General features: G+C 36.7%; 1 protein-coding gene across 1 annotated transcript in view; it reads left to right on the forward strand.

The window, feature by feature from the left end:
* ADAMTS6 (ADAM metallopeptidase with thrombospondin type 1 motif 6) overlaps positions 1–13,238 on the forward strand; it is a 151,489-nt gene extending 138,251 nt beyond the window's left edge. Inside the window, exons 23-25 of the mRNA XM_075447303.1 lie at positions 4,708–4,884; positions 6,156–6,312; positions 11,315–13,238. Coding sequence (XP_075303418.1) covers positions 4,708–4,884; positions 6,156–6,312; positions 11,315–11,424 — 444 coding nt within the window. The 3' untranslated portion in view covers positions 11,425–13,238. The remainder of the gene's footprint in view (positions 1–4,707; positions 4,885–6,155; positions 6,313–11,314) is intronic.
* The last annotated feature ends 282 nt before the right edge of the window (positions 13,239–13,520 follow it).

Here is a 13,520-nt window from a genome sequence, read left to right on the forward strand (position 1 = left end):
ACAGAATGGTTGAGGTCAGAAGGGACCTCTGGAGGTCATCTTGTCCAACCCTTCTTGCTCAAGCGTGGCCTCCTAGAGCCAGTTACCCAGGACCATATCACACAGCTTTTTAAAATCTTCAAAGATGGAGACTTCATCCACTGTTAGTTAATACCAGCCTAAGCATTATGGCAGTTCTTAAAAGTAGTAATATCTGCATGTTAAATTACAGTGCTGTCACATGCCATGGAAGCTGTTCCTTCGTGTCTGAATTCATGCTTGTATAATCTCCATCTGTTTTTGTCTGCAGAAGTAGTTTCTTCAGCTGATTTTTTTATTACTATACACGTTATTTTTCATTGAACAAAAGAAAAATCTGTCCGTGTGCTGTACTGTTCAACTGGTTTTGCTCTGCAGGGAATTATGAATGAAATGTCATTTTAGTGAGCTCATATAACAACGAAAAATCTTCTCAAATAGAAAGTGAACTCCTGAAATTTTTTTGTGTTCATTAATTTATCAGACAGATGCTTTTGCTTATATTCTGAATCTCCTGTTCTTTGTTCCAGGCTTTGTTAATAATCCACTACGATAAAACAGATAAGTCATTCCCAGGCTATACCTCAGTCTGTATCTACTGATATTCAGTTTAAGATAACAGATATTTTTTGGAATCAGTTCTGTAAGTAGTTGTCAGCTTTATTTCCTGAAACCTGTAGAAAAGCAGTTTCTTTTGGCAACTTTTCTCAGTGTAGATCAGGACCTCAAGAAGCCTAGAAAGGGCACAATGAATCTTAAAGTGTCCGGTGTTCTACATGCAGAACAATATTTGTTTACCTCTCCCTTAGCTGTTGTTTCACACAAGAAGTATGGTACCAAAATCAAGGCAGAAAAGGTATTAAACGGTCCTTGTCCCTACCTGAAATGGTACAGTGTATTCCAGCCCTTTGAAAATGAATGTGACTTACAGCAGAAAGGAAAGAAGTGAGAAGGAAAGAGTGGATGAGTGGGAGGGGATGTTCAGTGGAAGGCTCTTATCATACCACATCTGTGGCATTGATCGTTTGTAAGCTCTTTGCATCCATTATCATGGTACTTTGTTTCTGATTGGAGTATCTAGGCATCGTCTCAGTACTAACGAATAATAGTATCCATGTGACAAGGTACACAGCTGTAGTTACTTGTTGTCTATATACTGTTGCCCTTTAGCTACCTCCTTGAGATATGGCTCACTAATACGTTGTCGTTGGAGCCATCAGCATTGCCACCCTCATAAGAAGCTTGAACAAGTTTTTAAGGCCTTCATATCCAGCCTTTTGTACAGAAGGAACGTGTTAGAATTTTGAACAAAATCATTACCATCTAAAGATTCAAGCTCTGCTAAGCTTCTGCTTGTGATGGTATTTAATCAGGATTGTGGAAAAGTGACAGCTTCTTTCTGGTATAAACTTTGCCTGGTGTAGCTTGGCAAATTGTCTTGACTGATGCTACCAGTTTAATATTGTGAGAAAAATAGCTTTTTTTCTTTTCAGGGTTCCCAGAATTATAATGGTTAAAATCCCTATAGTAATATACGTATAAACATTTATATTTGTGTATTTACAGTATTTTCTGACAGAAGCATGAAAATGAAAACAAGAGTGAACTCAAAAAGTGAAGAATTGAACACTGCTTCTGTTGAAACCAATGGCAAACCTTGCTACTTTTCTCTGGAATGCAAGTTCTGAAGTTTTGTTTTCAGGCTCAAAACAAGCAATACATGATACAAATTAAATAATTATAGAACTCTTTCATATGCTAATGCACTTGTTGAGCATCAATTTAGTTATCCATTTTTTTAGTCTCCAGTGATGATTAACAACAAATTCTGTATCTTTTTGGTCAGAGAAACAAAAACATTTTGCAAACAGAGATTAAAGTAAGTCCTTAGAAGAATGTAAAAGTGCTTTTATCAAATAGTAATGAAAGCTAAAACAATGTCTTGCCCAGTGGAATGTAGTCATGCCCAGCTAATGTCAGTTTTGCCATAAAATTTTTCACACTTAGCAGTAGTTGAGCTTTGACTTAATTATTCTACCCACTGTAAATGACTTCTTTTATATTTTTCCAGATACTAAAATAAACTGGTAAAAAATAATCTAAAGATTTCTTGAGAATAGCTTTATCAGACAAGCACATTTACTTTGCATTCATTTTACCGTCAGTCATGACTTCCACTTGAGTGAGTTAAAAATTCTGGAAGCATTAAGTAATGGAAGACACTTCTTCCTGTTTTTGTTTGTCTGGGTATTTTGTCTTGCATTTGCTTTGGAGGCATACATTTTTTCTTAAATTCTGCTGATGCTTTTTGGTTTTGGTGATTCAGTATTATTGTAGGCAACCTATTTGCTTACTTCACTTTCATTTCTGGGGACAGGGTATAGTCCATCTTATTTAGTGGAATTTTTGACAATGACTTCAAAAAAGTGTTTTTTTAAGGGATGTTGTTTTCTATTGGTACCAGTAACTAAAAGAAGATTTTTCGCAGATGGCAGCTTGGACATAGATAAAGGAACGTGTCTTCAAGCAGGACTAGAGAAGTGGATGCACCTAAACTCAAATTTTCGTTCTCAGACTCTTGCTTATTTGCTAATAAATAATTAGAGATTATGAAACAGCATTGGGTTTTGACATTTTTGAGAAGTCCTTTCAACCTTTTCTCTTTTCCATTTGTTTTTGACAGAATGCTCAGTCACTGAGAAGAAGAGATTGAGTGCAGGTGATTTTTAAGCACTCAGCTAGGAAGGGGCACTTGCTTCTGGTTCCTGATTAAAAGTCATACATTTCACATGAAATGTTTGTGGGAGAAAATACACACAACATTCCACTGAATTCAGACCAGAATTGAGAAGTCATGATCATGATGCTGAAGACCTCACCTATTAGTTGTCATTCTTTTTTGCTCCCTATTTAGCATTAATATTTGTTTTGAAGTTCATCCAGAGAGATACAGATGTTTCTTCTCATACTTACCTCCTTCCCCTACTTTTCTACTAGGCAAGTACTTAGGGTACATGAGGTTTGGGGTTAAAGCCCCTGCAGCATGAGGACAACTGAACCTGGCTATTCTTTATCAGAATTCTGAACTACTGTAGATAAGGAGGCGGTACCTGGATAGGAAATGATAGAATAGGATAGGAAAGGAAAGGTTAAATTTTAAAGAAAGTGATTATATACCCATTTTGCAGTTCTGGATTACAAACCCCAGATGGAGGACCAATTTCTTTGCAGCCCATTTTAAGGTCCTAAATCTTACTGGAGATAAGATTTAGGATAAACCTATCCATCCTGTGTTGACTAGTTTAGGTAGCTCACACTGAGATTTTCTTAAAGATCTTGTTTTGAAATGTATGTGTATACACCTTTATATATGTATAGAGAATATCGATATCTTACATAGTACTGTGAAACTGTTTTAAAATTTCTTTAAGCTAGGCAGAGCTTCAGGATTAGGCGTACAACAGTAAAGTCTGGATCACTCAAGTCACTTTTTCTGAAAACGAATCTTCAGAGTTTTTCTTTTTTTCCCCAGTTATATATTGACCTGTTGTGTGGAAGGCCTTTGATTTGCAGCCTCTTGAATATTGCTTGATTTCCACATAGTATTATTTACTGGATAGTGTTCTGTCTCTACAGCTGCTTTGAAGTGAAAGGCAGTTCCACTGTTGGCAGGTTTAGCATAACCAGTGTGTAAGGTTTATGCTATCAGAAACAGATTCTGGTCCAAATACTACAGATATACTTATGGGATGGAGGTTAACATGCCAACAGGGAATTCTAAAACTGCTTGCAAATTCTCCAGGTTAGATGTTAGAGAGACTGATCTGGGGAAGGTCTTGAGTTTTAATTTTGTTAGCACTTGTCTCTTCCCCGTTCTGTAGTTGTGCTAATGTAAATGACAGTTAATAGTCAGTAGCAGAAAGGAAGGAGAAGTGGGGGGGACCAATATGAAGACAGAGGAGGAAAAAGCAGAGGTCATCAGACCTGCTTCTTTTCAGATTGCTGTTTTATTATCTGCTTGTTGTCAGAACGAGCAAAGGAGTGATAAAAGGAGGAAAAACAAGAACTGTGTGAAAACAGAATTAAAATTTAAATAGGAAAGAAGAGAAAAGCATGTCTTCTAGGAGAGGGTACAGTATTTCTATCTGAATAGTCTGGTTTCTATGGAGTTCAGTGAAGCATTTATCTTCCCACATTTTTGAAATGTGTTCACTGTAGCTCAGTAGTCTGTAAGGGAGGTGGAGAAAGACTGTACTAAGGTCATATTAAGATCAGAGAATTCTGCTTTTAATTTCTGAAATGCACACTCATGTTGGTTTCATAATAATGCTACACGTGTCAGACCTTTCTACTCTACAGCAAAGTGCTTTTCTTAAATCTAACCTAAAGGCTTTATTTATATATAAAAGTATATAGTAACACCATAGCCTAAATATAAATAGTAAAGGAAATCTACTGTTATCAAATGAAAACTTATAAGAACTTCAACTTAATAAAGCACTCATCAGTCAGCTTGTTTTGTGTTTCTAAACATTTTAAAATTATTGTTATTATCTTGGGGAAATTGTGATTATAGTTTAATTATAGGACCATAGATATATTCTGCTGTTTTCCATAATAACATTTCTGACACTTTTATTGACTTTCAACTGAGATTTTCATTATTTATTTATATCAATATGTTTTCAGTGCACGCCAAAGTGTGGCCCAGGATTCAAACACCGAATTGTTCTGTGCAAAAGCAGCGATCTTTTAAAAACCTTTCCAGCTGCACAATGCCAAGAGGAAAGCAAGCCACCAGTCCGCATCCGCTGTAGTTTAGGCCGATGTCCTCCTCCTCGCTGGGTTACTGGAGACTGGGGACAGGTAAGGTAGTTCATAGAAATATTTATTACTGTTAGTCTCCTACACATTAATGCGTTCTAAGGGTAAGGTGTTGCTGGAAATGTAGAAGAGATCGTTCCCATGACTGAAAGAAGAGCTTCTCCCCTGTTTGTCAGGTTGAAATGTGGTTCCAAATGATAGTTGTCTGCTGAATTATAAAAGATTTGCTGACAGCAATCTAGTTTCTGCTGGATAAGTTTCTGTATGCATGTTTTAAAGAATTAAATAGTCCTTATTATAGTTTTTTTAGAAGGGAGTTTTGGGATACAGCAATGTTGCAAGGTTTAGTATTTCTAAAACACATTTAACTTCCTCAAGAAACACGATGGAAATACAAAGCCAATTCCTATTTTAGTAAGATATCTATCAATCTGTCTGTCTATCTATCTATCTGTCTATCTATCTATCTATCTATCTATCTATCTGCCAAAAACCCTTTGAGATCTATATAATTTTACATAAAATACAGTGAATTACCAGACAGGGAGCTAAATTGTTACAGGACAGGCCGGATAGTGCTGCCATTATTCAGTGTTTCTACATATGATATACTGAGTTTCCTACTGTATGCTTTCGCATCTCAATTATGATCAATAACCGGTTTTTAAAACAGTAAACAGATATTTCAGTTTTTAAGTTTGCTGAAGAATTTCCCACTAATGGAAATAAAACACTTTAGCTTAACTAACGAAGGGACAATTATTTATGCTATTAAAGTCTAATTGGCTTTTCTTTTATGGTGGTTGTTATCTTAAAATGATATTGCAGAAAAATCACTTTTTAGTTATAGAAATTAAAAAACTATTTTGAATGAGTGAAGTATTTTTGTTTGAAAGATAGTTTCATTTTTCCTTAAGAAAAGTCCTCTAGCACATTTGTATTCTTGTTCACCTTGGTTTTTTTTCTTTATTCTGAAGTGATTATTTCCCTCTTGAAAACATGCAGTTAAAATCAGACATGATAGCAGAAATAGTGTAAATTATGTTCTTATACCTCAAATCTGAACTGTTCAGGGAGCCAGCATTGCCTTGTGTTTTATTTTCTATGAAAGGCAAGTGCTCACATACACTGTCAAAAAAGAAAAATTATAAAGTGTTTTATGAAAATTATTTTCTGTATTAACCACATCTCTTCAGGTGCCTGTCTTCTTTAAAATTTGTGTATGTGTACATCCTCATTGCTTTTCTGTTATCCTGTTTTTTATTTAAAATTGGATCCATGTTGTTTTACTTTCCTATCTTTCTTGTGTTTAGTGTTCTGCACAGTGTGGTCTTGGGCAACAGATGAGAACAGTACAGTGCCTCTCGTACACTGGACAAGCATCCAGCGAGTGTCCAGAAGCCCTTAGACCTCCATCAATGCAGCAGTGTGAAAGTAAATGTGACAGTACTCCCATTTCCAACACAGAAGGTAAGTTTACTGTCTTAATGTAATTTATTCTGGAAAGACTAAAGTGACATGGTCAGTATTACTGCATTAATTTATTAGTAAAAGTCTCCGTGGCGTCATCTCTCAGACTGTAAATGGATTTTTTACAATTATTTTCCAATTAGTTATAGTAGTTCAAAGGTGAAGTCAGTAAAAACCTAAATACAGATTTTTTTTTTTGTTTAAAAAAACCACCCTTAAAAATATATAGCCTAAATTATGGACAAAATAATGCTGTTTTGTGTCATTAATTTTCCAGCCTCTTTGTTGGTTCCATGCAAGTAGCCATAACAGCAGCGGGAGCATGATGTACTTCTTAACCACTGACCTTCTACCTGCTCCATTGGTGGTTAGCATAACAGTGTAGTGGCAAAAATAGTTAATTACATGCTCATTGAAAGACTAGGACCACAGATGTAATGCTACATGGTACTACAAGCCTATTCTTATACTTTGACTTACTTCTCAGCTTCTTCTAATTAACTTTTAATTTCTTGGATTTATAATGCCTGTTTAAAATCATTACAGTATTTTTTACATGATACAGTCTAATCAGGCTATTAACTAGCTTCATCATAACATATTTTAGCTAGAGGATATATTAGATAATAATGTTAAAATAAGCTTATTAATACTTATGAAAGGCTCCAGATCTGAACTCCTGAATTGTCCAAGACAATCTATTAGGAAATGCTGTCTTCAAAGTAGAATGTGTTTTTCAGGGACCTACACCTTCACTGGAAAATTTTTGGGATCCACAGATAGAAAATACTGAAAATTACTTACATAGTATTCCAGATGGACTTCAGCTCTTTGGCCTGCACTTGGAGTGGGCCAGGCGTGAGCTAGCTGCCTACTGACAGCCATGCAGCCTCATTAGCGCAGTTAGGAAAAATCAGGGGAAAGAAGATACAACACAATGTCTTCCAACAGATACTGTTCCCAACATGTCGCCACTTAGCATCCTGGTTTTGTTTATGTCCCACATGGATGATATTTACTGGAAACCACTGATTATTTGTAAGTGATTAAGTGGCTCAAAAGTAAATATAATCTCAAAGTTCATTTAACAGTTGAAAATACCTACACCCTTTCAGAAGAAACTTGCTGCAATCCATGAAATACTGAGGGTTCCCTATCCCAAAATTAGACAAAAATTTTGTCTTTGAGGTATTTTTTCAATACTTTTGCAAGTATTTCTGAAATACATATTCTAGTTTGTACACATTTCAGAGCCGCTGTTAAATACTGGACATAAGAAGCACAAACTGAGGGTTTGCAGAATGATGGGCATGTATTGCACATTTTCTACCTTAAAATCCTCTTGGATACAAGAGGAGCTGACATTTCTTAGTGAAGTGTTAGCCTTTAAATAGAGAGGCATATGTTTTTCAGCATACCGGAGATGATGGAAAGCTTGAAAGATTTCAAGAACCAACTAATCCTTAAGACCATTTTTTGAAAGGTAATAATTTCTAAGACAGAAATATTTGAGTTCTGGTATTTCCTTGTGAATGCATTTGTGAGAGGGGCACACTGTGCTCGCTTTTGTCTCTCTCCAGGTGCAGCAGGATGCAAACTGTGTATCAGTATTTGGGTTTCAGGAAGGGAGTCAGGTCTCAGAGAGAGGGTTCTGCCCCGTAGAAAAGCCTGTGTGTCGCAGAGCATAGCTGCTCGCACACGGAGGCTTTGTCCACATGCCACCTGGTAGCACTGCCTTCAGCAACACATCACTGGTTTCTGCAGGGTTAGACTAGCTTAGGGGATTCCCTTCCCTTTTCAAACCCCAGCAAACCTCCTGAGTCCCTTCACTTGCCAAACTCCAGTGCTCGCAGCCCATTGAACCCATTCAACAATTTCTGGACGCCTTAATTTTGCTAACCCAAGATCAGAATATGTGATTTTGAGGACACTTGAGCCACTATGCAGTATAATGATCATGTTAGTAATGTTTGGAAGCACTTCCCTGGGGAAAGTATGGGTTGTTTACCTAAAGTGAGTCAAAATTTTGGGAATATAGAAATAGTAGAAGAAAGTTACGATATATCTTGCCACATTTTACATCTGCTTTAGCTGTTCATTTTCTTTCAGTTCTTCATTGGTGATTTAGAATGTTGTAGATGGGGTTTTGACAAGCTGCCACTGATGAGGCTAACATTGCATTTGCTGCTGGAAGTGAACTACAGGCAACATGTACCACATGATTTGAAATGTATTCAGAATTATTTTATTCTGTTAAGTATATACATGAATCTAGACTGCTAAAGGCCATCTAAAACTTTACCTGAAAAACTATTGCATCTGTTTTTATGTCATTTCAGTTTTCTTTCTATTTTGTGTGTTATATCTTTGCAGTCTCTTTAGCTGAAGGTACAGTGACATTCTGTGATTTTATTACCGTAACATGATACTTAATGTCATAATATTGTCTTACCTAACCACAAAGTTCAGGAAGGGAGAGTTTAATACATGTAGCTTACTGAAACATATTAACAGTAGTTACTAGGAACAAAAAGGGCTCTGCTAAACCTCTTCCATTCAGCCACAGTCCTATGAAGAATAGGCTACTTCATCAGCCACCATATCTATTTCAACACTGATGTTTAAAACAGAAGTTGTCAGCAACTTCCAGAATATTGTCTCACTGCTGTCTAAATGGCATTGGCTGAACAGGGTCCAGTTTTAGTCAAGAGGAAGAATAATTTAAACATGAAATAGGATAATTTCAAATCCTACTTTTAGCAAAAATGCAGTTAGTGACTTTACCTATATTTAACTAAATGGAATGTGTATGAAGGGTGTTTTTGAGACTGAGTGAACTCTCTACATCTCATCAAGAGCAAGTGAACCTTTTTATTCCTCCCTTCATTTATAATTCAGCATCTGTCTCTCCTGTATTCCAAATCCTCACAAACATAAGGACCTGAAGTATTTCTGGAAGATATTTGACCTCTTGTGGGAAAAGTTTTTGAAACTTGGTGAAACACAGTGACCATGTGTGATTGCTGATAGAGAAATATGTCTGTTTCAACCAGCTACCTACAATGTAATTTCTCTTGTCATCCAACTCTGTTTCCAGATAGAGAATTTAAAAAACTAGAAAAGTAGTACGTAAAACATTGGGTAGGTGGAGTAAAAAAATTACAATGAAAGCACTATATCTATGTTATTGAAATGGAAGTTTAAATCATTTCATGACCTCTACTTACCTAGCTAAAAGCATGCCTATTGCCATTATGAGAAATACCGTTCAGTACAGACCATGAAGTTCAGCTTCAGTAATGGTTTCCTTGTTTCGGATATTAAAAATTCTCATCTGCACTTAACTTGCTACTGCAGTATGCTTGCAGCATGAATGTGGTGTCCATAGCTACCTGTTCCAGAGGTAAAAGTCTAGGTCCAAAAATAATGTACTAGAAGATTGTATGTGGAATGAAGACAAGTAGGACTAGTTGAATGATTGTATGTGCTGATTGTGTTTGCTTCACTATTACTTTTTTCTTTTCTTACATGTTTGGTGTGTCTGTTGTCTCTTTCATGTATGGCTTACAGACATCTCAGAGTCAAGGACTGTTGTTCTGTCAGGCTTTGGAGGAGCAGCATCCTGGCCTACAGTCTTCACCTCTAGATAACGAATCAATACAAAATATGATAATGGTCAAAGTACTGCTAGTTCATCTCCTTTTTATTCACTTTTACTTTATAGAAGTTGTAATTTGAGAAAGATTGTAGGAAGAAGCCAGTATCAAGTGCAACCTTAAAAGAGGAAAATCTTACAGCATTCTTTTGAGACAACTAATTTTCCGAGAAATAAATCTAATTTTATTCTTCCCATCACTTTTTTTATTTCAAACTTGTGGGGTTTGTGTTTACTCCATATACATCTCTTCCATCTTCCTACATGTGAAGCAAAGCTCCTTGCCAAAGTCCTATTTTGGTATCAGTCTGGAAGGAACTGTGCAGATGCTTTTAACTAAAAATCCCCTACCAGGCATCTATGACAGTATTCACTCCAATGCAAAGGAAACCTGCAGCAGCAACATCTGAGCTGTAGAACCTGAGTGTACCCATGAGCCCTCGGATACAGCTGTATCTCCAGCTGTATCAGAATGAGAACTGAGCATGGACTGAACTATTCCATTCCCTATTCCCACCTTCTTTCTACAGAAAGGAAACTGAGCCAGAGGAGAACCACAGCATATTCCAGCAGTGCACATGTAATGTACGCCCGCAAGTCACTTTAGATATAACATGTGTGGAATGGAAAAGAAGGAACCCTTCCTCTGCATGGTTGAGCTTTTGGTCTCCCTGGGAGAGTTACCTGCCAGTATGACAAGGGCTGCTGAGGCAGTAAGCCAGCACATAGAGAAAACATAACTATGAAAAAAAGCTCTCCCATGTCAATTACAGGCATAAAAATCGCTTTCCTTCCTGCATAAAAGAAAAAGAAATTGTGGATGTGTGGAACCAACCATAAAGTATAATCCACCAGTCAGTACAGTCACTGAAATCACACTGTTGGTTCCTATATAAATTACACTGGTCGTTTTCTCCATCCCGGTTAGCTGCAATGCGCATTCTATTTCAAGGATTCTTACAAATGCAGAGACATAGTACCAAATAGTGTGAATCCTGTTAGATTTTGGATAAAGTGTCATGGATGGATAAAATAACTCCTGAGAAAGAAGCTATAAAAGTACTATAGGAAAAATGACTTACATTTCCTAACTATCTAAAGTGATCATTTATCCCAATAAATTGTAATTCTTCCAAGACAAGGTGGGCATGTTTCTAAATGTCTGGGAGAGAAGTCCCACAAACATTTTTATGTCTTTCTCAAATATATTGTGTGCACTAGGCTGGACTAGAAAGAGTAGTTACAAAGAGGGCAAGATGGATGGATAGAAAAGCAGCATGTTAAATGTCAAATTCTCTTTAATTTTTATTTCTAATTTTTTTTCTCTTTAATGGTCTTAATTATTAGAGTGCAAAGATGTGAACAAAGTGGCATATTGCCCACTGGTGCTGAAGTTCAAGTTCTGCAGTCGAGCATACTTCAGACAGATGTGCTGCAAGACCTGCCAAGGACATTGACCCACAGAAAGTGCAAGAATGTTCCTTGTTATTATCATTGTGGAAGAGTGTCCATCGAAGAGAGCCACACAGCGGAACAAGATTGACGTCCTTGCAAATGCATTACCCTGTGGAAAACGTAACCACTGGTCAGCCCCAGCTGACAGGATTTCAAAATTATTGTAACTTCTGTGAAGTGGGATTTATTAATCCAAAGTGCTGGACACAGTATATTGAGGGGATGCCAAATTGTATAGATCAACACAACACATATAGAATAGCTTACTGTGGAACATTTGTGTTCTTTTGACTAAATCCAATAGCCTGTTTACCTCCTTGGACCATTAAAATAATTTTTATTATGGACTTAGCAATGACACTGAATCCATTTGTATTTAAAACTGTTTAAAATGTAGCCGTTATGACTTGGTCTGCTATGGAATTAAATAAGAATCAAAAAAATGTTAAGTCATAGCTTAAAAACGTTAACTATTTTATCTCACGACACAGCACCACAATTTAAATTATAAAATGAGCTTGGAATTATTATTTAAGGAACAGAATTTTTTTTTTTTTAAATGTATTTTTCCTTCATTCCACCTAATTCCCTTTGGAGTAATCTGTATTTTCTGAACACTGCTGTGAGCCATATATAAAGCTATACTAAATAGAACAACCGTGAGGGACTTAGTTTTAAGAGCTGCAACAGTTATTGCAGTGGTGCATGAAATACAAGCGTGCTATGAAATGAAATTAAAACTGTGTTGCAGGTTTATAGCCATCTTACCATTGTACAATTGAAGCTGAGATTTCCGCTGAAAGGAAACATATTTCAATATCACGGAGGAGGCAGACTCCAACAGTGGTGAAGGCTGTATTGCCAGCTTCTTCACTACTACCGTGCAGGTTGCTTAGAACTTGCACTTTGACTCCAGCTCACTTTTGTTTACAACACCAGCCACAAAGAAGAAACAATTTTGTGGGCATCTAGATCTGGTTTACATGTTACTTTTAATTCTCCAAAACTAAGGAATTCCAGTGCAAAAGATAAGCCTACTGCGTAATAGCAACAATCCTTTGCAAAGCTGAAAATTAAAATGGATTCCAGACGTTCCCCTCTTTGACACCATAACAGAAGGGCATCCGTTGGTGAGAGAGAATGTGTGAACGTGCAGTTCAGGAGACCACATCTTAGTGGGCAAGGATTGCAACCAAAGAAGAAATGGCTCGTGGAAGTATCTAGGTTCTGTTCAAATGAGAAGTCTAAAGTGTGCTTGAGCCAAGAGGCCTGTTGGACTATTAGGAGCAAGGCACACTGGAAAAGGGGTGGCTAGAATGAAGCCTGGCCACCTTCACCTAAATGGCCAGGTGCATATTTAAAGCTGGACCGTATTTAAAGCTAGGGGCAGCTTTTAGCATGAGACTGAAACAAACTCATGCCTCTGGATTAGTAGGTAGATGCCTTAACTGTTCTGCTGCCATTCTCCACTTATTTTGTATTACCATATTTTTAATATTCACCAAATCTTTTGCATTTTAAAATGTGAAACCAAACTATTAAGCCAAGTCACATTCAAGAATCTACCATTAAAAAGTTAATTGTCGTGCTTCTCTTCCCCTTCGCTTTCAGTAACAGACTCAACAAGGAGGTAAGGAAAGTAGGTGCTTGTTTCTATTTATATACTGTACTTGAACACTTGCATTTTGCAGCAGGTACTTGATGAATGTGCTTTTGTGTCCACCTATGCCTCCTTTGTTGTAGTGCAATTAAAATTATGTGAACAATAATGTGTTACAAATTATAATTTAAATAGCACTTTTTAAAAAAAGTACTCTTTTCAGTGAAAAATAATTTCAAAATATCATGAGATTGAAGTGTACCAGTGTGTTTTACCAATAACAAGCCAAATGTGTTGCACACCATTTATTAATGTGAATTAACATGGAACAATAGATGTTGTTAACAGGACTTGTATTATGAAATCCCCCTAACATATTGCCAGTCTATCCATGGGGGTTTGTGTAGCCCACGTATTCATGACCATCAAATTCCTGTCATCTGCTACCTCTTGCCAGTATTTCCACTTCCATATGCCTGTGACCAGTGGAATTCATTT

Source organism: Opisthocomus hoazin, chromosome Z, assembly GCF_030867145.1.
Source record: "Opisthocomus hoazin isolate bOpiHoa1 chromosome Z, bOpiHoa1.hap1, whole genome shotgun sequence".
Classification (NCBI taxonomy): domain Eukaryota; kingdom Metazoa; phylum Chordata; class Aves; order Opisthocomiformes; family Opisthocomidae; genus Opisthocomus; species Opisthocomus hoazin.